The sequence below is a fragment of the Neltuma alba genome, unplaced genomic scaffold, assembly GCF_004799145.2.
Source record: "Neltuma alba isolate B1F8T4 unplaced genomic scaffold, ASM479914v2 tig00004132_pilon, whole genome shotgun sequence".
Lineage (NCBI taxonomy): Eukaryota > Viridiplantae > Streptophyta > Magnoliopsida > Fabales > Fabaceae > Neltuma > Neltuma alba.
This window is the reverse complement of record NW_021633578.1, coordinates 1-22,896: the sequence shown is the minus strand read 5'-3', so window position 1 is coordinate 22,896 and position 22,896 is coordinate 1. Positions and strand designations below refer to the sequence as shown.

At 37.0% G+C, this 22,896-nt stretch overlaps 3 protein-coding genes and 3 pseudogenes across 4 annotated transcripts; 5 read left to right on the top strand and 1 right to left on the bottom strand.

Moving 5' to 3' along the window:
- Positions 1-2,599: 2,599 nt before the first annotated feature.
- On the top strand, positions 2,600-5,646 carry LOC114743793 (glutamine synthetase cytosolic isozyme 2). The gene is made up of 12 exons (XM_028932007.1): positions 2,600-2,729; positions 3,410-3,449; positions 3,556-3,659; positions 3,743-3,791; positions 3,906-4,012; positions 4,112-4,199; positions 4,333-4,461; positions 4,543-4,617; positions 4,736-4,789; positions 4,876-4,913; positions 4,998-5,157; positions 5,255-5,646. The coding sequence occupies exons 1-12, from the start codon at positions 2,656-2,658 to the stop codon at positions 5,405-5,407; spliced, it is 1,071 nt and encodes a 356-aa protein (XP_028787840.1). The 5' UTR covers positions 2,600-2,655; the 3' UTR covers positions 5,408-5,646.
- A 147-nt stretch (positions 5,647-5,793) lies between these two features.
- On the top strand, positions 5,794-9,541 carry LOC114743796 (centromere protein V pseudogene; annotated as a pseudogene).
- On the top strand, positions 8,207-9,441 carry LOC114743794 (centromere protein V pseudogene; annotated as a pseudogene).
- Positions 9,542-11,848: 2,307 nt separating the features above from the next.
- LOC114743797 (centromere protein V-like) lies at positions 11,849-13,232 on the top strand. Of its 2 annotated transcripts, none has more exons than XR_003740027.1 (2): positions 11,849-13,064; positions 13,166-13,232. XR_003740027.1 is itself a non-coding variant. In XM_028932008.1 (2 exons), the coding sequence occupies exon 2, from the start codon at positions 12,538-12,540 to the stop codon at positions 12,955-12,957; it is 420 nt and encodes a 139-aa protein (XP_028787841.1). In that variant the 5' UTR covers positions 11,849-11,997; positions 12,497-12,537; the 3' UTR covers positions 12,958-13,101. The 2 variants fall into 2 exon arrangements, 1 of the variants encoding a protein (XP_028787841.1); XM_028932008.1 differs by lacking the exon at positions 13,166-13,232 and having other exon boundaries at positions 11,849-11,997; positions 12,497-13,101.
- Positions 13,233-13,539: 307 nt separating this feature from the next.
- LOC114743792 (NADH dehydrogenase [ubiquinone] iron-sulfur protein 1, mitochondrial) lies at positions 13,540-18,474 on the bottom strand. Its single transcript, XM_028932006.1, has 5 exons — positions 18,048-18,474; positions 16,963-17,209; positions 15,815-16,109; positions 14,785-15,159; positions 13,540-14,660 (listed from the first exon to the last, which is right to left on the bottom strand). Exons 1-5 carry the CDS (start codon positions 18,472-18,474, stop codon positions 13,761-13,763), a joined length of 2,244 nt encoding a protein of 747 aa, XP_028787839.1. The 3' UTR covers positions 13,540-13,760.
- A 2,026-nt stretch (positions 18,475-20,500) lies between these two features.
- On the top strand, positions 20,501-22,889 carry LOC114743789 (DExH-box ATP-dependent RNA helicase DExH13-like; annotated as a pseudogene).
- Positions 22,890-22,896: the final 7 nt, after the last annotated feature.

Genomic DNA, 22,896 nt, shown 5'->3' with positions numbered 1-22,896 from the left:
ATAATAATTGGGTATATTTTCTATTCGGACTTGCTTTCAGGCACTTGTGAACAAAAATGAAGCCACGTTTGATCCGACTGGATTTAAAGTGCAGGCATGTGAACAATATAAATGGACAATTCATACACATGCCTTTAATCAATGAACCCCCTTTTTTTATTGCGATGAACAAGTGGACGCACGTAGTAATAATATAATACAATTTAATTTTCATAGGAATAAAAGGCAGTGGTAAGCATATAGAAGACACTACACCGGTGGATATATATTAAAAAATTAGTTAAATTGATTGTTTGTAAATGTTAACTTTTTTAAACTATCTTATTTAATCATGTACATTGAAATTACCTCTAAGTATACACTTTTTGGATATGTGCTATTGATGAGAAAATTTTAAGAAAAAATTATAAACTTAGAAGACAAAATAACCTAAAATCATATATTTAAAACTAAATCTAATTTTTAATTAACTCCTATATTATATATTAAAAATCAGAGTTAGTTCGTGTTTTTTATTCTCACTTTTTGTTCACTGTCCTGTTTGGTGACTGAATGGTTGGTGGTCTGCCCCTCAACATATACTCCACCAACCCAACCCCATTGGCCACACCTCCAAAATATTCCACCAAACCTGTAATACTTTCCTCAACTTCCATGATCGCAATAATTTCACTTTTATTAACCAAAGGTGGTTTAGTTAATAATAATTTAGCTTATAATCACAAGTCATGAGTTTGTATTTTGGATAAGTTTTCTACAAGTGATTATACTATGTACGAAATAAATATAAACAAAATTTTATCTCAATTTATATAAAAATGTTTTTAAAATCGTTAAACCAAACAATTCTGAAATCTTATTATTGACGTAATAACTTTATTATTGAGTAGCTCTAATTATTTTTTGAGTCTGCAAATATGCGCTATCCTTAATGAATCTGTAACTTAACTCGTGTCATTTTTTCTAGTAAGAAAAATTTAAGTTAAATAGAATGAAAATTATATTTAGAATATGATGACTTTGATTAGTACAGGAAAAGATAAACAATGCAAATATGATGAGTTTGAAATAAATATATTCCCCGGTTTCATGAGTCTCTTTTAGGTTAAGGAAGCGCAAAACCTAGGCTAATTGAAATTCGAAAGTAGCTAATCAACAAATTATCATGGTCTGACTTGATAATGACAGTATTATTAATGCATAATAATAACATTAAGCAGTTCGCCTCCCATTTAATAATTAGCCAGACACGACGATGTGTCATATATCCATATTAAAATCATATAAACATTTCTATTTAGAACGGAGTTAAAGTCTAGGAAAATAAGTTACATTATTCGCAATTTATGAAAAGTATGATTTTTTTATAGGCTTTTTTTTTTCCAACGATTTTTTATAGACTTTGCATCACACACACATAAAATAAGATAGATGCTATAAAATAGGTTTTATATTAAAAACTAAAGAAATTATTAAATACTTTATTGAAGTGATAGACGGTATACCGGTTTCACTGCAGCTCTTATTCGTGTTTAATTACTGAAAACGTAGTTCTCTGAGATACAACGGCCACTAAATTTTTCATTTTTCAAAACAATATGTTTTTTGTGTGAGTATTTTATATTAAAAACCAGAAGACTAGCAAATATCTATCTTATTATATATATATATATATATATATCTTTATGAAAACATGAGGATATGAAAAATTAAGTCGTCCCTGAACCATAAATTTAGATACCTTGCCTTATTTCACAAATATTTTTAATGAAATTAGACCAAATGATTTTTTTAAGTTTTTTGGGACAACTTTTTTACTTTTTAATTAATTTTTGAATAATTCATATAATTAATTTCGAATATTTTATAACTTTCTTTAAAATAAATACATTAAATACACAACTTTAAATATATAAATTTTCTCCACCCTAAATTTTCCAAATAGAACTGAAACCGGCAGCTGGTTACCGACGAGGGAGAGTGAGCTCTCTCTGTGTTTTTTTTTTAAATAATTTTTCTGGGGTTAATATGAAACTTTTTTTTTGACCAACAGATTGTTTTTAATTTTTTTTAACCATAAACAGATTTTTTTAAACACCACAAAAATGGTGGGAGCCCGGTATTATAGAAACGACTTAGGCCTAGGCCTGTTATTAGCAAGCTATATTTAAATTTAAATTATCACCAAAATATCAATATAAAAACTCTCATATAATAGATCATTTATAAACTTAGCTCATTTTTTATATTTTTATATAACATGTAAAACCCAAATAAAATTATTAACTATGAATATTAATGATCAATGTATGGAAAATTTATATAAAAAATATACTATTTGTCAATTGTAACTATTTTCGTTTGTCAAATTTCGTATATCCATCCGCGTAGGTAGTGATGATTTCCTCACTTTGTTTAATACGTATTCTTTAATTCTTTAACTTTGATTTTTTTGTTTTTGCCAAAAACTTTTAATTTAACTCTTTAGATTCGGCCGTAAAAGAAGATGATTCTTTATTTTCTTATTTAATAAAAAAAATTTAATTTAATTTCTCGCACTATAAAACCTGCGCGGCAGCAGCCATTGCCCCTACTCACGTATCACAGAGCACAGAAAATCTCTCTGCTTCAAGCTTGTGTGTTTTTGTTCTGGAAATGTCGCTGCTCTCGGATTTGATCAACCTCAATCTCTCCGACACCACTGAGAAGGTCATCGCCGAGTACATATGGTCAGTGTCTCTTTTCTCGCACACTCGCTTACTCTGTTTTCTCCACGTCCAAACAAGCGCAGCTTAACTCTCTTTCTTCGTTTGCGCATGAATTAATGTGCCTAGATATGCTCTCTGTTATTACTCTCTTAATGGGTTCGATTTTCTCTGTCTCATTATTTCTCTCTTGCTTGATCGTTCACTCTCTGTGACGCTCGTCTTCGTCGGTCTTGCGGTTGCATACACCTTCCCGCCACTGTGCTTTTATGGATTATGAACTTCATAGGGATTGTGTTGTTGTTTTCATCATCTGAGAAGCGAAAAAAATCAAAGAAGAAAACATTTTCATTTTAGAGTTTCCCTGGTGCTTACTAAGCTGTTTTGTTCTGTTTTTCGGTGTGCATCGAACAAAGTTCTCACTGGTTTGACTCTGTGTTTTGTGAATCATGCTTGGTTTTGGTAATACTTCGCGACGAAGACTTTTTATTCCGTTTAAAAGGAATGACCTTTTAACAGGATTTTTATTAACTGTTTGCTCTTTTGTTCCTTGGAATAACTGTAGCCTCAATTAATGCGTGTTCTGATGTCAAAATGACGTTAAATCCTTGCCCTGATTCTCATCTAACTTCTGTGCTCATCAAACTCTTTTTTTCCCTCTCTTTTTTGTATTGTTTGATTCAGTTCTCTTTCTAATATGATAGGATCGGTGGATCTGGCATGGACATGAGGAGCAAAGCAAGGGTAATTTACCTATCCATTTATTCGTTAACTCAAAAAAAAAAAAAGAAAAGAAAAGAAATTTCAGTTGTTTTATTTGACTGTATACTTGTGTAAATATGAAATACAGACCCTCTCAGGGCCAGTCAAGGACCCTTCAAAGTTGCCCAAGTGGAACTACGATGGTTCCAGCACAGGCCAAGCTCCCGGAGAAGATAGTGAAGTGATCTTATAGTAAGCTTTGGCCCCTCACTGGAAATGTTTCTTCTCTTACCTCAGTACATTAATAATATCTTTGTTTAAAATTTTGGCAACAGCCCACAAGCTATTTTTAGGGATCCATTCAGAAGGGGTAGCAATATCTTGGTGGGTTTTCTTTCTATCTTCCTTTTGAACTTTGCCTTGGCAAGTTTTCACCATTGAAAACTTTTTTCATGGTGTAGTTCTCATTTTGACCTTTTCTTTCGTAATTGGCATTAGGTCATGTGTGATGCTTACACTCCTGCTGGAGAACCAATTCCCACAAACAAAAGATGTGCAGCTGCAAAAATATTCAGTCATCCCGAAGTTGTTGCTGAAGAACCTTGGTATTATATGTTACTTAGTTCTCTATCCGAAGAGAGATTTTCCCTAAAGGTTTCTTATTCCTTTGGTTTAATGCCTTGCTTTGAATAATCTTAAAACAGGTATGGAATTGAGCAGGAATACACCCTGCTCCAGAAACATATCCAGTGGCCTCTTGGCTGGCCTCTTGGTGGCTATCCTGGACCTCAGGTGAAATTTTTCTCTCTTCAAATTTCCTGTCTTCCACCTGACTCTCACAAACTAGCTTTTCCGTCTTCTTCTTTTGGCTGATAATCTTTTGGGATTAGAGTATTTAGATTATTACCAATTTTACTTCCATCAGGGACCATACTATTGTGGAACTGGTGCTGATAAGGCTTTTGGGCGAGATATTGTTAACTCACATTACAAAGCTTGCCTTTATGCTGGCATCAACATCAGTGGAATCAATGGAGAAGTGATGCCTGGCCAAGTAATTTTCAAACTTTTAACACCATTCAAAAGTCTGCTCTTTTCGCCATTGTTAATCAGTTAATCTTTTCATATAATGTAGTGGGAATTCCAAGTAGGTCCTTCGGTTGGTATCTCTGCTGGTGACGAGTTGTGGGTTGCTCGTTACATTTTGGAGGTGACACATGACTACCCTCATCATCAATTTCTGTTTTCTTTTTTTCTTTTTTTAATTTTTTACTTACTGTCTTGTGCATTGAATGCAGAAACTAACGTCTCTATTTTGTGTTCTGCAGAGGATCACTGAGATTGCCGGGGTGGTTGTTTCCTTTGACCCCAAGCCAATTCAGGTTCAACAATACTCTCCTTGACATATGCTACGTTCAAGAAATTGTTATTGAACTTTAATCTGATGTTTGGTTTCTTACAAAACCAGGGTGATTGGAATGGAGCTGGTGCTCACACAAACTACAGGTGAATCTTGTTACTAATATAGAGGGTGAATTGATTTTCTTGATTTACTGTTAGCTTTGATGGTTAACAAGGGCACTTGTGCAGCACCAAGTCCATGAGGGAAAAAGGAGGCTATGAAGTGATCAAGAAAGCAATTGAGAAGTTGGGGAAGAGGCACAAGGAGCACATCTCAGCCTATGGAGAAGGCAACGAACGTCGTTTGACAGGGAAACATGAAACTGCTGACATCAACACCTTCAAATGGGTAAGCAACAAAATATGACCTTATCATCAGCGTACTGCTTTTTAAAGAATCATATTATAATAATAAGAAGGATGTTACCTTGGGAATTTCTGGGCAGGGTGTTGCAAACCGTGGTGCTTCAATAAGAGTTGGAAGGGACACAGAGAAAGAAGGAAAAGGGTATTTTGAGGACAGGAGGCCAGCTTCCAACATGGACCCATATGTGGTGACATCAATGATTGCTGAGACAACCATTCTGTGGAAACCATGAGACCAGGGAAAACCTGGTGTGTTTCTTTGATTTCTGAGGAGCGGCTTTGTGATTTAGTCATGTCTAGTTTCTAGCTATTAAGTACCAACAGTTTGAGGGAGTTTAATGTTCATTTCACTCCCCTGTTCCATGTGTGACAATAATTAAGTTTTTAGTTCAATTTATTAATAATCATGAAATGAAAATTGCCATGTCCATCCAAGATAGTACTCACTGGAATCTGATCCTGTTACATATTATCCACTCTCCAGTGTATTAATTTCATGTCTACGTCAAAGCTCAAATTATTTTTAGGTTGCTGTGTAGTTTTATTAATGACCTTATCACATCACAACAACTGGGGAAAAAAATCCACACCCCTGGACCCTCCAAAAAGAGTGGCTTGTTGGACTTATTTCGTTTGGTTTCATAGTCTTGTTGACTGATTTAATTTTTATAGGAATTCTTAAGACTGGTTTAATTGAGTTTGAAGCATAAACTACATCAAATTTAATCCGAACTGGATGTTTTTAACCTAATTGCTTTCATATCTTCTATCTAAATTTTAATCACCGACGTCCCCATCTGGAACATCAATGTTGGCCCTTAGCCTGGAAGAAGGATAAAATCGTAGGAAAGAAAAAGAATCTAGTCATTTGAGAAAAGAGCAAGTTCGTAGTTACCTCTTTCACTGGAATGTCAAATGGGAAACATGACACTGTACGGTACATGAATGTTTGCTTCATTCATTCGATATTAATAATAAAAAACTCTTTAGGAAGACAAAGCGAAGAAGGCTTTGTCAAGCGAAATTATGACGATAAAAGCTTCTAGGGTAGCGACCCAGGAGGCGAACATCTGAGGGCATCGTCTCTGCCTTGCTTCCCCCTCTTCAACTGTGAAGGACCGTTAATATATGTACAGCAAGTTCTTTGTGTAGGAAGGGTATAAATCCTTGACTAATTTTTATCGTACTTCATACAATCGTAGTTTAGATTTTCGATGAAAATAATTATAGATGTTGACGAGTTTACAGCTTACGAGTTCCAACCCATCATCGCCTCTACAATTAACTGTGTTAGCTCTGTTTTGCTTGAAACATAAACGCTTTTGTTAAATGTCCCTGTCTAGTGGGTTCAGTAGCCTTCAAGATTTTCGTTGAGCAGAATCTTGTCGCTGAATCTAGATGCCATTTAACAAACTGTTATTTTACGAGATCTTCATAGCTTCCCACAACTTCTAGAGTAGTATTATCTGATACCTTCTGGTATCGCTGGCGACACTAAATATCTAACCCATGTACTGGGATGAAGATAATGATGTACCAAGTGATTCATAGTTCAATCATGTTCTGTTTTCGAAGCCTGATAAATCGTAGCTAACAGATTTCTGCCAGCATATACATCTGCAGGAGCCAAAATTGCATTTCTGATCTAAAAAATTTAGAAAGCTGAGATGGATTCTGATTCAGAGACAGTGGTGCATACTGGAGGGTGCCATTGCAAGAGTGTGAGGTGGAAAGCAGTAGCTTCCTCTAGTGTTGTGGCTTGGGAATGTAATTGTTCAGACTGCTCCATGAGAGGGAATACAAACTTCGTTGTGCCGGCCGAAAAATTTGAGCTTTTGGGAGATTCAGAGAAGTTTATCACAACTTACACTTTTGGCACTCACACAGCTAAGCATACATTCTGCAGGGTCTGTGGTATAACCTCATTCTATTACCCACGCTCAAACCCAGATGGAGTTGCTGTTACATTCAAGTGTGTTGACCCTGGCACACTGAAGAATGTTGAAATCAAGCATTTTGATGGAAGGAATTGGGAAAGCTCATATCGTCGAACAGGTATCTCTTCTTGTTCAAAGGTGCAGAAGTAACTTCTTGTTACTCTCAATCAGTTAGGGATTGTACTCTATTCCCAGTTACTGCCAAGATTTCGTGTGTATCAAAAATAAGATCATCTTTTCATGGTCAAAGATGGAGGGATACATCTATTCATGTCAAAATTGTTCCCCTTTTCCCCTCGTACACAGAGGTCACCTTTATTTTAGCACCTCGACTGGGATTGTGTTGTCAAACAATATTCCCCCACCCGTTTGTTTGATGCGCTCTCTGTGCAGAATCCTTACAGTTCAATGTATGGTTGCAAACTTGCCTCTGTCGCTGTTAAGATTGGTTATAATTAGTATCGAACTAATAACTAATAGATAGATAGATTTTAGTGGGTGATTTTTTTTTTTTGAGTGAATAGATAGATACTACCTTCAGTTCTAAATATAAGAATCAGTTGACTAATTTAAATAGATTAAAAAAAAAAGTTAAGTTAGTCATTTGTAATAAATGGATTTTTTAAAAAATATTTTTATTAATCAAGTGTATTGGCTAGAACTATCATTATTAAAAAAATTATCTTAAAAAAATATAAATATAAAAGACAAAATAGATTAAGATCTTGTATTCAAAAGCAAAATAAAAGCCAAGAGAAGTTTTATATGAGCTACCTGGTGTTCCCAACTGGATTCTAGAACATCAATGGGGGCCTTGGTTTGGAGGAAGGATAAAATTGTAGGAAAGAGAACGAATTTATTAACACAATCAATCACATAATTCTGTCACAATTCATGGTCAGTTGATGAATAGAAAAATCATTTGCAAAAAGAGCGAGTTCGTGGTCATCTCTTGACTGGATCGCTGGAATATCAGATTGGAAACATGACTATGTTACATGAATGTTTGCTTTATTCAGGAACTTCAGATATTCATTCGATATTAATAATAAAAAACTCTTTAGGAAGACAAAGCGAAGAAGGCTTTGTCAAGTGAAATTATGACTATAAAAGCTTTTATAGCGACCCAGCGGGCGACCATCCGAGGGCAACGTCTCTGCCTTGCTTCTCCGTCTTCAATTGTGAAGGGCCATTAATATATGTACAGTAAGTTCTTTGTGTAGGAAGATCATAAATCCTGGACTAATTTTATCGTACTTATACAATCGTAGCTTAGATCTTCGATGAAAATAACTATAGATGTTGATGAGCTTACAGCTTACGAGTTCCAACCCATCATCGCCCCTAAAATTAACTGTATTAGCTCTGTTTTGCTGGAAATATAAACGCTTTTGTTAAGTGTCCCTGTCTAGTGGGTTCAGTAGCCTTCAAGATTTTCGTCGACCAGAATCTTTTTGTTGCTGGACTCTAAAGTTATCTAGATGCCATTTAACAAACTGTTATTTTACGAGATCTCCATAGCTTCTCACTAGAATTAAATAACTTCCAGAGTAGTATTATCTCATACCTTCTGGTATAGCTGATGACACTAAGTATCTAACCCATGCACTGGGATGAAGATAATGATGTACTAAATGATTCATAGTTCAATCATGTTCTGTTTTTGACGCCTGATTTGGTTCATAGTTCAATCATGTTCTGTTTTCGAAGCCTGATAAATCGTAGCTAACAGATTTCTGCCAGCATATACATCTGCAGGAGCCAAAATTGCATTTCTGATCTAAAAAATTTAGAAAGCTGAGATGGATTCTGATTCAGAGACAGTGGTGCATACTGGAGGGTGCCATTGCAAGAGTGTGAGGTGGAAAGCAGTAGCTTCCTCTAGTGTTGTGGCTTGGGAATGTAATTGTTCAGACTGCTCCATGAGAGGGAATACAAACTTCGTTGTGCCGGCCGAAAAATTTGAGCTTTTGGGAGATTCAGAGAAGTTTATCACAACTTACACCTTTGGCACTCACACTGCTAAGCATACATTCTGCAAGGTCTGTGGTATAACCTCATTCTTTCACCCACGCTCAAACCCAGATGGAGTTGCTGTTACATTCAAGTGTGTTGACCCTGGCACACTGAAGAATGTTGAAATCAAGCATTTTGATGGAAGGAATTGGGAAAGCTCATATAGTCGAACAGGTATCTCTTCTTGTTCAAAGGTGCAGAGGTAACTTCTTGTTACTCTCTTATCAGTTATGGATTGTAGTCTATTCCCAGTTACTGTCAAGATTTCGTGTGTATGGTTGTATCAAAAATAAGATCATCTTTTTATGGTCAAAGATGCAGGGATACACATCTATTCATGTCAAAATTGTTCCCCTTTTCCCTTCGTACACAAAGGTTACCTTTATTTTAGCATCTCGACTGGGATTGTGTTGTCAAACAGTATTCCCCCATCGGTTTGTTTGTTGCGCTCTCTTTGCAGAATCCTTATAGTTCAACCAATGGTTGGAAACTTGCCTCTGTCACTGTTAAGATTGGTTAAATTAAAAAAATAAGTAACCTCTCGAATTTGTTGGTCCAAGTTCACTATATATACTTGAGTCCTTCGCCTGGCACTCACAATTTGAGTGGGACTCTAAAATGGCATGCAACTTCCATCACTCTCACATATAGCACTTACGGGGCAAAAACCTATCGGTGAGGTTGGAGCAAGCTTTCACAATCAGTTGGACAAGAACCCAAATATACACGAGTTTTACAAAGCGGTGCTCTTACATTGCATAGTAGGACAAAAGCCTAAAATAATTTTATTAGGTGCTTCCAACATCCAAGAAGCTTTGGCCAACCAGTGTCTTACATGACATGGACGCAAAAAAACATAAATATGCTTATTTCCATTTGGACAAAGACAATATCTAAACTTCACTTCTTCAATAGCATAGCACTGTATTGTGCCATTATCTTTGATGCCCGGGTTATTGAATCAGTCATATAGAACTTCTCAACAGCAATCCCGAATGGCGTCGCACTGACTTTCTCAGCGACATCGGGTTTAGCAAAGATGAAAATGCAGCCGGTTCTCTCTCATCCATGTGCACAAGATCTGGTGCAATGGTCTTGATTCGGGCATGGATGGACGCGCCGCGAGTAGCGATACATGAAACGTGGACACCCCAGTACTTGGCCAGATGTCAAGAAGCCAACCTACCAGTGTCCCTCCTATTATATAACTAATAATAATAACTACAAACAATTAAGACTGTGTTTGGTTCAATAGAAGGAAAAGGAAGGAAGGGATTTTAACAAAGAGGAGAAGAAAATAGAAAGGGATGGGAGGGATTTTAATAGAAAGAAAAGGGAAGGGAGATATTTTACTAAGCAAAAAGAAAAGAAAAAATGAATAGAAGGAATTTTAATGGAGAAAAAGAAAGAAAAAAGTTTTAATATTATTTTGTTGGTTCTTTGTCATTATTTTATTTGGTTCAAAATTTGTATGTTTAACAAAATATAATTATAAATGACATTTAATCTATAAGATCACAATTTAGTAATTATTAAAGTCGAATAAATATAAATATAATATCCATATGGGAGTAAAAATTGACATCGTTGGCCAAAAAAATGACATCTTTATTAACTAAAAACACGATGATAAATGGATCAAGGATTATTCACTAATCTTAAATAGTGTGATATTTTTTACTTATCAATAATTTAATGATAAACTTAGTAGTTCGCTGCACAAATTTTAACTATATCAATCCCCTATTGAATCGCACTGAGGAATTATAGCATGTTTTAATGCTTTTTTTTTTTTTTAATTTTTGGCCACCAAAGGAAACTTGATTAAGTAAAATTAAACCAGTATAAAAGTCCAAAACAAATAAAACAAAACACCTAAACGTAACCACATCAGCACCATCCTTGAAACTGACGAACCCCAGTATGGATCTGAATATTTCTCATATCCCCAGCCATTAGTTCGTAATATAATTTTGTCTAATTTCCCACATCGTTTGCTTTTGAATTTACGGATGAGAATTAAGAGAAATTGAGGTATGAAAATAGAAATTGTTAGCGCCGCGAGCTGCCACGAAGCACGACCATGTCACACAGGGTGACAGGGAGGAGTGGCTGAAGAGAATGAATGGGAAAAAAGTTTTAAAGATCGAAGGACAACGGTGGAATATGCAAAACTTGTTATGGCCAATTTTGTCGTGATAGGAAAATAGTTTCTTCTTCTTTCAAAAAAAACTCCAAATTTGAATGGAGAGAAAGTAGGATTGGGACATAGATAAAGACACAATTTTTCCTTCCCTTCTTTTTAATTTTTTCAACCAAACGTACTTTCTTCCCACCTCCCCTTCCTTCCCCCTACCTCCCCTAAAAAGAAACCCAACCAAACACCACCCAATAGATAGATGGATTTTAAGCTCTCGCGTCCCCAACTGGATTCTGGAACATCAATGGTGGGCCTTGGTCTGGAGGAAGGATAGAATTGTAGGAAAGAAAGAGAATTTATTGGTCAACACAATCAATTACATAATTCTATCACAATTCATAGTCAATTGATGAAAAGAAAAATCATTTGAGAAAAGAGCGAGCTCGTGGTCATCTCTTGACTGGATCACTGGAATATCAGATGGGAAACATGACTATGTTACATGAATGTTTGTTTTATTCAGGAACTTCAGATATTCATTCGATATTAATAATAAAAAACTCTTTAGGAAGACAAAGCGAAGAAGGCTTTGTCAAGTGAAGTTACGACTATAAAAGCTTTTATAGCGACCCAGCAGGCGAACATCTGAGGGCAACGTCTCTGCCTTGCTTCTCCGTCTTCAATTGTGAAGGGCCATTAATATATGTACAGCAAGTTTTTTGTGCAGGAGGGTCATAAATCCTTGACTCATTTTTATCGTACTTGTACAATCGTAGCTTAGATCTTCGATGAAAATAACTATAGATGTTGATGAGCTTACAGCTTACAAGTTCCAACCCATCATCACCCCTACAATTAAACTGTTTTAGCTCTGTTTTGCTGGAAATATAAACGCTTTTGTTAAGTGTCCCTGTCTAGTGGGTTCAGTAGCCTTCAAGATTTTCGTTGAGCAGAATTTTTTTGTCGCTGAACTCTAAAGTTATCCAGATGCCATTTAACAAACTGTAATTTTACGAGATCTCCATAGCTTCTCACTAGAATTAAATACCTTCCAGAGTAGTATTATCTCATACCTTCTGGTATAGCTGATGACACTAATGATGTACTAACCCATGCACTGGGATGAAGATAATGACGTACTAAATGATTCATAGCTCAATCATGTTCTGTTTTTGAAGCGTGATAAATTGTGGCTAACAGGTTTCTGCCAACATATACATCTGCCGGAGCCAAAATTGCATTTCTGAGCTAAAAAATTTAGAAAGCTGAGATGGATTCTGATTCAAAGACCGTGGTGCATATTGGAGGGTGCCATTGCAAGAGTGTGAGGTGGAAAGTAGTAGCTTCCTCTAGTGTTGTGGCTTGGGAATGTAATTGTTCAGACTGCTACATGAGAGGGAATACACACTTCATTGTGCCGGCCGAAAGATTTGAACTTTTGGGAGATTCAGAGAAGTTTATCACAACTTACACCTTTGGCACTCACACTGCTAAGCATACATTCTGCAAGGTCTGTGGTATAACCTCATTCTATTACCCACGCTCAAACCCAGATGGAGTTGCTATTACATTCAAGTGTGTTGATCCTGGCACACTGAAGAGTGTTGAAATCAAGCATGCTGATGGAAGGAATTGGGAAAGTGCATATCTTCAAACAGGCATCGCTTCTTATTCGAAGGTGCAGAAGTAATTTCTTGTTACTCTCAATCAGTTATGGATTGTACTCTATTCCCAGTTTCTGCCAAGATTTCGTGTGTATGGTTGTATCAAAATAAGATCATCTTTTTATGGTCAAAGGTGCAGGAATACATCTATTCGTGTCAAAATTGTATGGTCAAAAAATCATGTCAAAATTGTATGGTTGCATCAGAAATAAGATCATCTTGTTATGGTCAAAGGTGCAGGAATACATCTATTCATGTCAAAATTGTATGGTCCGAAAATCTTCCCTTTTCTCTTCGCACACAAAGGTTGCTTTTATTTTAGCATCTCGACTGGGGTTGTGTTGCCAAACAATATTCCCCCACCCATTTGTTTGATGCGCTCTCTTTGCAGAATCCTTATAGTTCAATGAATGCTTGGAAACTTGCGTCAGTCGCTGTTAAGATTGGTTAAATTAAAAACACAAGTAACCCCTCGAATATTTTGGTCCAAGTTCACTATATATACTTGAGTCCTTCGCCACTCACAATTTGAGGGGGACTCTAAAATCGCATTCAACTTCCATCACTCTCACATATAGCACTTACGGGGAAAAAACCTATCGGTGAGGTTGGAGTAAGTTTTCACAATCAGCTGGACAAAAACCCAAATGTACACAAAAGAGTTTTACAAAGTGGCGCTCTTACATTGCATGGTAGGACAAAAGCCTAAAATAATTTTATTAGGTACTTCCAACATCCTAGAAGTTTTGGCCAACCAGTGGCTTACATGACATGGAAACGAAAAATCATAAATGCGCATTTTCATTTGGACAAAAACAATATCTAAACTTCACTTCTTCAATAGCATAGCACTGCATTGCGCCATTATCTTTGATGCCCGGGTTATTGAATCAGTCATATAGAAATTCTCAACAGCAATCCCGAATGGTGTCGCACTGACTTTCTCAGCAACATCGGGTTTAGGCAAAGATGAAAATGCAGCCGGTTCTCTCTCATCCATGTGCACAAGATTTGGTGCAACGGTCTTGATTCGGGCACGGATGGCACTAATCGAATCATAAGGCAACCGTAGTCCAGCAACCTCAGACATGGCCCGAATTATCTTCCAATCATCCCTGGCATCACCAACTGTTGGAACTGCAGGCAACGTTTGTTGAACGCATCCTTCAGTGTTTTCATATGTACCTTCCTTCTCACTGAATGCCGATGCCGGCAAGATAACATTAGCACGATAGACACCTTTGTCTCCATGGTGACCTTGATACACAACAAAAGCATCTTTAGGGATCTGCTCCAAGTTCACATCATCAGCACCCATCAAGTAGACAAATTTAGCAGACTCGAGGCATTTTTCAGACCGGGGAACAAGTCCAAGGTCAAGTGCAGCAGCCTGAGCAGCATGGAGAAGCAACACATTAAGGCCATTCCAATCAGGCCTGACAACATTTCCATTTTTAGCAATAGCTTCAACAGCAGCGAAAACTGCATCCTTGTCCTTCCTCTCAAAAACCCCACCACCAACAACGATACAGGGGTTTTTGGCATTTGAGAGAGTCTTGGAAAATGGGTGACGGCCCTCAGCAATCTCAATGAGTGTTTGAGGTCCAGTACCAAGATGTTTGTGATCATAATTGAAATCAGTGGGAGGCCCAATGTAGCCAACCTTGGCTTGTGTTGCTTTGACAGTCTTTCGTATTCTGGCATTAACCATAGCAGCTTCTACCCGTGGCTACAAATTCAACAGTGAATCCATACAAGATAAGAAAACATAATTGACACCAGAAGCAACACAATTCAAAATGTTTTGAGTATCAAGGGAGATTAAAAATTACAATTAACGGACAGAAATGTACCTGGGTACCAACCAACAGGAAAACATCTGCTTTCTCAAGACCAGCAATGCCAGTATTCATAAGATACCCGGATCGCAAATCAGCATTAGTATCTACACCAATTCCTTCACACCATACATTATCAGATCCCATCCTGTTAATGAGATCTTTTAGTGCCATCATTGATTCAGCATCAGAAAGTCGACCTGCTATTCCAACAATTTCCTCTGGTCTAATTTGCTGGGCAATTTCTGCAACCACAGCAAGGGCATCACGCCAGCTGACAGCCTTAAAGCGCCCATCAGGTCCACGAATCATGGGATCATTTAACCTCTGTCTCTTCAAACCATCATAACAAAAGCGAGTCTTGTCTGAAATCCATTCTTCATTTATGTCCTGCATTGATAAGCACCGCAACCTTTTACTCAAACTGTGGGCAGAAACAAACATCCCCACCTTCGCACCAAATAATAGCAAATAAAAACAGCCCTAAGGTTTTCCAGATAGCAACAAATATTAACTATATGTTATAAGCTCAACCCCAGACCTTGAACCCAACGGACTAACATTCTTGAGGCTGCTCACTAGTTATTCAAAATTATAAAATGTAACAACCATAGCAGATACACGATATTGCTTTAATTAAATTTGTGTTAATTATAATCCCATCAAGTTCTATTGCTGGTCCATTTCCAGACTCGATTTACAGGGTTTAAATTTAAATTTCATCATCTTTGATTAATTTGGCGATGAAAAACAAATGTGCAATTTGTTATCCCTAGTCCCTACAGTTTGACTATAATCAACAGAGATGCTGCTACAGCCCACTGTCAGAGAGTAATTATAATTGTAATTCTCCTTCATCCATATCTAACCTCTTCCTACTGAGTTTACAGGTTGCCATCAAAAGTGAGAAGTCATCACGCATAAACCATCAAAAGCAGCAATATCATAATGCAACCGTTTGCATGACTTCCTTGAGAGCAAAAAAGATCTTATAGACATCATTCATTGCAATGAACATCCACACGATTTTCTACCAGAATCTAACCTCATTTAGACGAGGAACAATTCGCATGACTTCGGGTCCTCTGCTATCAATTCGAATATTAGACCCAACAGCATCCGTAACATCAATTGTCTCTGTTCCCTTTAACTCCCAATTCCGAGCTTTAAATGCAAAAGGTTTTGAGGTAAGAGCTCCCACAGGACAGATATCTATCACATTACCAGAAAGTTCACTCGTCATAAGCTTTTCAACATATGTTCCAATCTCCTCTCCACTGCCACGACCTAACATGCCAAGATCCTGAACCCCTGCAACCTCTGTTGCAAACCTAACACACCTGTTGGTCCGAAGAGACACTCAATTATATTACACATTTGACATTCAAGATACAAGAAAAAAATTGTTTCTCAGATGCTAACAATTAGATTTCAAACAAATGCCAACGTTTTAAACTGTAGAAGGTCAGACCCAAACGTCAAATTAAATTAGAATCAGCCAAACATAAAATGGAAGAAACCCATAAAAAAGTTAAGGACCAATTAGGAATAACTTATACGCAGCTTTTCAATCATGATTTATAGAATATGAGGTAAGTATATAAGATTAGTTTTGTCTCAAGCATACGTGAAATATGCTTATAAGTTATTTCAATCATGATAGCAAACAGGGCCTAATACTAGATAACCAAGGAAAAAATTACTTCAAAAATAAGGAGGAAGCTATTAAATTATAAGCAAAAGGGCCTGAATTAAAAACAGACAAATGAAATAAAATTTCAATGTCATTTTTATCTCCATCAATACAATGATATAAACCTATACAGAACATGGAGAGCTGCACCTCAGGACTTCACATATATAGAACAGGTACATCATTATGATCTCAATTCCAGCAAACTTTGATGAAATGCAAATTGAATTGGCAAATCTGCTTTGTCACAATCATAATGAACACTTATTCATTTGAAAGTGGGATTAACAACTCAAACTGAGATTATTAATTCTTACCGGACCATTCTAAGGCAACAAGACGAATTTCACTATTACTTAACTCGTAAGAAAAAACCCAAACAACATTTTTTAAAAAAATCGAAGCTATAATTAATTTCATACTCAAAATACAGGAAAAGATATAAAGTTTTGCAAATGACAACAATCACATTAATGGTAGAAGTGCTGCACACAGCTAACCTTGTACACTGAATACATCTGGTCATTACAGTCTTCACCAAAGGACCAAGATTTTTATCCACCACAGATCTCTTTACATCAGTGAAGCGACCACGATCAGAGCCAAATGCCATTGACTGATCCTGAAGGTCACATTCCCCACCCTGATCACAAATTGGGCAATCCAGTGGATGATTCATCAATAAAAATTCCATCACTCCTTCTCGAGCTTTCCTCGCCACAGGTGTGTTGGTCTTAATTTTCATCCCTTTGGACCAATATCTCATTAGATTACATTAAAAACAAAAAATCAAATGAAAAGGACTTATTGGAATCCCCAAGTAAAACCAAACGCGTGCACAAAACAAGGGAGCATGCGTGTGCACACCCATTGAAAATATTGGTATAAATCTAAATTAAAATATTAGAAGCTATCAGTAGATTCAGAAGGACAAACAGAGCATACAACGACTGATAACTTTATCTCCAAATTTCTCCATTATTAGAAAGACATAACTTGTCATCTATAATAACGAGAAATAGATAACACATTTACAAGATAGATCATTGTGTGACAATAAAGTCATAAATGATGAAGAGAACAGGCACAAATTATTTCGCTTTTTTAAAAATGAAAAAGCACAAATAAGAAGTAGAATTAACAAAAATGTCAGCAAAACAGTTAAAGAAAAAATTCAATCAAATGGTCAGAGCAGCTGGATTAGTGCTGCTTTCCTAGTATCATTAATATCTACAACCTACCAAAAAAAATAAACGAATCATTGTTCAATTTCAGAGAGAGCGTTAAATTGTAAAGGCATAAACTAAGTTTGATCATATAAAACTAAATTTCATGCTCGTGAGAAATGAATATAAACAATAATTTGAAATTTGTGTGGCCAAAAACAGCAATTTTACTCTGATTGAGAACAAAATCGTACTCAAAATTACATCACACAACTACACGAGATAAGGGACAAAACAGAAGCAATCAAAAATAACCATGGCAAAAACTTCAGTAGTTGAAATTTGAGCTCTGACTAAATAATTTTTAGAATAAAACAAAAAATAGAAATAAAATTGGGGCGAATATCAGAATAGCTTACCAGGAAGAGCAGGCATGGCACAAGACGCAACAGGCTTGGGCGATTTCTCAACCTCAACGAGACACATACGGCAATTTCCAGCAATGGACAGCCGGCTGTGATAGCAAAAGCGAGGTATGTCGACACCGGCAACCTCGCATGCCTGAAGAACGGTCATGCCCTTGGGGATTTTCACAGGGTACCCATCTACGAAAACCTCAATGGCGTCCTCAGGATTTGGGAAGTGGACCCTGGCTCCGGCAACCGGGGTCCGCGGAGGGAGATCAACCGGTGGAGGCTCCGGTTGAGTTTGTGCCGCGGCACCTTCCGGCTTCTGCAGCTCCGGTTTCGTAACAATGGTTCTGATGAGGAAGTTTCTGGAATTCGGAGAATGCAGGATTCTAGAGGCGGGTCTCATGGCTCGGGAAGCTAACAAACCCAACCCCATTTTCTGTTTCGCCTTCTCTCTTCCTCAAAATGGTTACCGTCTCCAGTGTCCGATTTGAGGCTATTACTCGATGATCTCTGTTCGTTTTAGAATTTACAGACTTTGGGTAGGGGATGTGGCCGACGGGGTGATGCAGATTGCAAACTCAGACCTCACTCTTCAGTCCTCCCTCCCAAGAGAAATGATCGATAGATGGATAGTCCGATCCTCCGGGATGGGGGTCAAAAGTCAAATCTATCTATACCCGACCCGTAAGTCTGTAAGGGGGCAACTGGCAATACCTCTTTTTTTTTTTTTCTTTTTTTGTTGAATACTTGAGGGCCGTTTCAAAACTCGTTGAGAAATGTTAGATTTCAGATGGTACATCGTTCGGCCCAAAAAGTGGTACATCATTTGCAACAAAAAAAAGATGGAACGTCATCATGGGCTGGTATTCAAATTTTCACAAGAATAGGCATCCTGTTTAGAATAACGCCAAGATTCTTTCAAAAAAAAAAAGTTTTTAATTGTGATTTAAAAATATAAAGGAAATAAGTACTTTTAAGAATCTCAATCGTGATACCAAACAAGCACCTAGTATTAATGATACCTTAAATAGGATTATCGCTCATGCTTGTGCCTATAAAAGACACACCGTGGGCTGATAATATTTCTCAATATAATTCATGGAAGTATTAGAGCATATTGAAGTATTACTTCTACTAATTTACATGACTCCACATAGATAATTACTCTTTCAATTCTAAATGAAAGATTCATTTGTAATGTAAATTATACTATAAAATTAGTCTTACTGTGACCGGTAGTAGTATTTTCTTTTGCTGCATGCACAAAGTTAAATAGCATTGATTAAATTGTATTTTTACCTTAAAAGACTTTTTAGGAGTGATAAAGGTGACCCAAAAAATTATAAAATAATATAAAATATAATATTTTAAAACCAGTGTGATACTGTGAGTTTTAATCATTAATAATAATAATAAAAAAAACTTTTAGACCCACACTAACGGTTGAGTTAATAACTTAATATTGATTGTTAAAAAGAATAATATTACATTGATTTGAAATATTGTATACTACATTATATCACAAATTTTCCCCAACAATATCACAATTCTTTTATTATATCTAGAGCTCACTCAGAAATATTTTTATAAACAATATTTAACGCTTAATTAATTATGCATATTATCCCTGTTTCGAGGTGTATGATTTAAGCTTTGAAGTCAGATTCATGGGCAGAGTAGGAATTTTATATTATTAAAAATATGATTCAATAGTCTTGGGATGTTTGATAACCAAAAAAAAAACAAATCTTGGGATGTTGAATCCTATTTTCTTTCCTTTCTTTTCTTTTTTTTTTTGTCTACGTGAGGATTTGGGAGAGTTTATCCTTAATCTCTACCACTTCCTCTCCACCCACCTAAGCTAATCTTATGTGGTGGGGAGGATTTTTGTTTTTTGGCCTGAGTGGTGCGGAGGATCTAAGATAGAATTTATGAGGAGCTAAATTTAAAATTAAAAAATTAAGACACATAGACATATTTATTCCCTGCATTCTTAAATAGAAAATAAGTATGTACAGTGTAAATATAATTAAGAAAAATTATATCAAATTTTAAATAGTTGGAAATATTTGCACCATTTCAACAAAATATATAGTTAGTCTTATCCATTTATTAACAATAATAGGCCAATTTAGCTAATGGGACGCTGAGGTTGAAGAAAATGATTCAAACTGCGGGCAACGGAGAGAGGGGACTGGCAGGGGCTATTAAATCTCCTGTCCAAGCAAAGCAAGTGACTACTCACAAACGATGGCCATGCACAAATGATGTTCTGTCCAACCTGCGGACATAAGGATTTGTTTGGTTTTTTTGTTTTAACAACAATTTTTTGTTTTTTTTTTAAAATAGAAAAACAAATTTGTTTGATAATTTGTTTTTAATTGATTGTTTTAAGAAACATATATAAAAATGTTTCTAGAAACTAAAACCAAAACATTCTCAGAATAACTCCAGATTTTATGTGGGAGGACCGAATTCATGAATATGTCGAGCCATTCTGGGTGATTGTGGAGGATAACGATAGGGAATATATTCTTCATCATGAGTATTTTATGCTAAAGAAACAGTATACTGATGAGGACCACACTCTCAACTTCATAATGCCGATTTATGAACCACTTCCACCTCAGTACTTTATTTTTGTTGTCTCTGATAGATGGCTTGGTTCATAAACTGTTTTGCCTGTTTCTTTCAGGCACCTCATCTTGCCTGAAAAGTATCCGCCACCAACAGAGTTATTGACGGAAATCTAAAGATGGTCTTAATTTGAGGGCGGTTGAATTGACGGAAGAAGAAACAGCAACTGACTTGAAACTTCTTGAGAAAGGTCATAACATCAGTACCCCAGAGAAATGGGATGTTTTGTCCCGCCGCTGGAAGCAACAGAAACATATTCAGCAAATTAGCCTCTTCATAATCGGTGAGCTCCACTTAATTGGGGGTCAAGGAGGTCCTGTTTTGGAGGTGATTGTCTCCAGGATGAGATATATTGCCAGTCAAGTTGAAAACAAGATCCGTATTGATGCCTTGTCAACATCTCTTGCAAATGCAAAGGATCTGGGAGAACGGATTGGAGCTACATCTCATGGTATTTTTAATTTCCCTCCTTGTGTTCGTCCTGCGCCTTTGGAAATACACATTCAGGGGATAGATATTGCTGAGTCTGAGGCAATGATCAAACCGACTTATACTGCAATTGTTCAACATGCCAGGAATGGGAAACCTGCTCTTGTTTTTGTACCAATGAGGAAGCATGTGCGGCTTTCAACTGCGGATCTGATGACATACTCTAATGCAGACAGTGAAGAGAAGCCTTTCTTATTGTGGCCTCCAGGAGAGCTTGAACCTTTCCTTGATGGGATTAAAGATGAAATGTTGAAAGTCACTTTACGACAAGGAGTGGTATACTTGCATGAGGGCTTGAGCAACATTGATCGTGAAGTTGTAACGCAGCTATTTGAAGCTGGGTGGATTCAGGTCTGTCTTTTGAGCAGCTCATTGTGTTGGGGAGTGACACTATCAGCCATTTGGTAGTCGTGATGGGTACACAATTCTATGATGGACAGGAAAATGCATAGTCAGATTACCCTGTCACCGATCTTCTACAAATGATGGGTCATGCCAGTAGGCCTCTGATTGACAACTCAGGAAAATGTGTCATCCTGTGTCATGCACCTCGAAAGGAGTACTACAAGAAGTTCTTGTATGAAGCATTCCTGTTGAAAGCCATCTTCATCACTTCTTGCATGATAACTTGAATGCTGAAATAGTTGCTGGAATATTGAGAACAAGCAAGGTGCTGTGATTATCTTACATGGAATTTTATGTACAGGAGGCTCACGCAAAATCCCAACTATTACAGTGTACAAGGAGTTAGTCAGAGGTATCTTTCTGATCACCTCTCAGAGCTCGTGGAAAATACATTAAGTGACTTGAAAGCGAGCAGATGCGTTGCAATTGAGGATGACATGGACATTTCTCCCCTCAATCTTGGGATGACAGCACCATATTATCACATCAGTTACACAACTATTGAACGGTTTTCTTCCTCTCTGACAGCTAAGATGAGGATGAAGGGTCTCCTGGAGGTTTTATCCTCTGCCTCAGAGTATGCTCAGATTCCAATACATCCTGGGAAGGAAGAGGGGGTTCGCAGGTTAATTAATCACCAGAGGTTTTCTTTTGACAACCTAAATTTACAGGTGTGAACCTTGCATTGGACCAGCCTGAAGTGCTTCTTTCCGCAATAGGCTTCTCCAAGCAATGATTGATGTGATCTCAAGCAATGGTTGGCTGAGCCTGGCTCTCCTTGCTATGGAAGTTAGTCAGATGGTGACACAGGGATTGTGGAATACTGATTCCATGCTTCTACAGCTTCCTCACTTCACAAAAGAGCTTGCCAAGAGATGCCTGGAGCACCCAAAGAAAATGGATCGGTGTTTTGATTTAGTAGAGATGGAGGACGAAGAGAGGTGTGAACTATTGCAGATGTCCGGATCACATCTGAAGGATATTGCACCTTTTTTCAAACGTTTTCTCGATATCGATATGTCATATGAGGTACTCGAAAGTGACTTTGTGCGAGCTGGGGAGGATGTGACATGACAGTCCTAGTGACTCTTGGTCGTGATCTTGAGGGGAGGACTGAAGTAGGACCTGTTGATGCTCCCAGCTATCCCAAAGCCAAGGAGTAAGAATGGCGGTGTTGTTGGTGATACTGGGCATCATCTGTTGCTTGCGATTAAAAGGGTTTCCCTTCAACGGAAGTTAAAAGCAAAACTGGATTTTGCTGCTCCCTCTGAAGCTGGAAAGAAATCCTGTACTTGATGCGTGACTCTTACATGGGCTGTGATCA

Bases quoted from the DNA above. Each gene is read 5' to 3' on its own strand.
- LOC114743797 (XM_028932008.1), top strand. From the start codon at position 12,538: ATGGATTCTGATTCAAAGACCGTGGTGCATATTGGAGGGTGCCATTGC.
- LOC114743792 (XM_028932006.1), bottom strand. From the start codon at position 18,474: ATGGGGTTGGGTTTGTTAGCTTCCCGAGCCATGAGACCCGCCTCTAGA. The intron at 16,110-16,962 runs GTTAGCTGTGTG...TCGGACCAACAG, and splicing joins AGATGTATTCAGTGTACAAG to GTGTGTTAGGTTTGCAACAG. The intron at 15,160-15,814 runs GTTAGATTCTGG...TTATCAATGCAG, and splicing joins TTGTTCCTCGTCTAAATGAG to GACATAAATGAAGAATGGAT.
- LOC114743793 (XM_028932007.1), top strand. From the start codon at position 2,656: ATGTCGCTGCTCTCGGATTTGATCAACCTCAATCTCTCCGACACCACT. The intron at 4,013-4,111 runs GTATTATATGTT...ATCTTAAAACAG, and splicing joins GTTGTTGCTGAAGAACCTTG to GTATGGAATTGAGCAGGAAT. The intron at 4,462-4,542 runs GTAATTTTCAAA...CATATAATGTAG, and splicing joins GAGAAGTGATGCCTGGCCAA to TGGGAATTCCAAGTAGGTCC.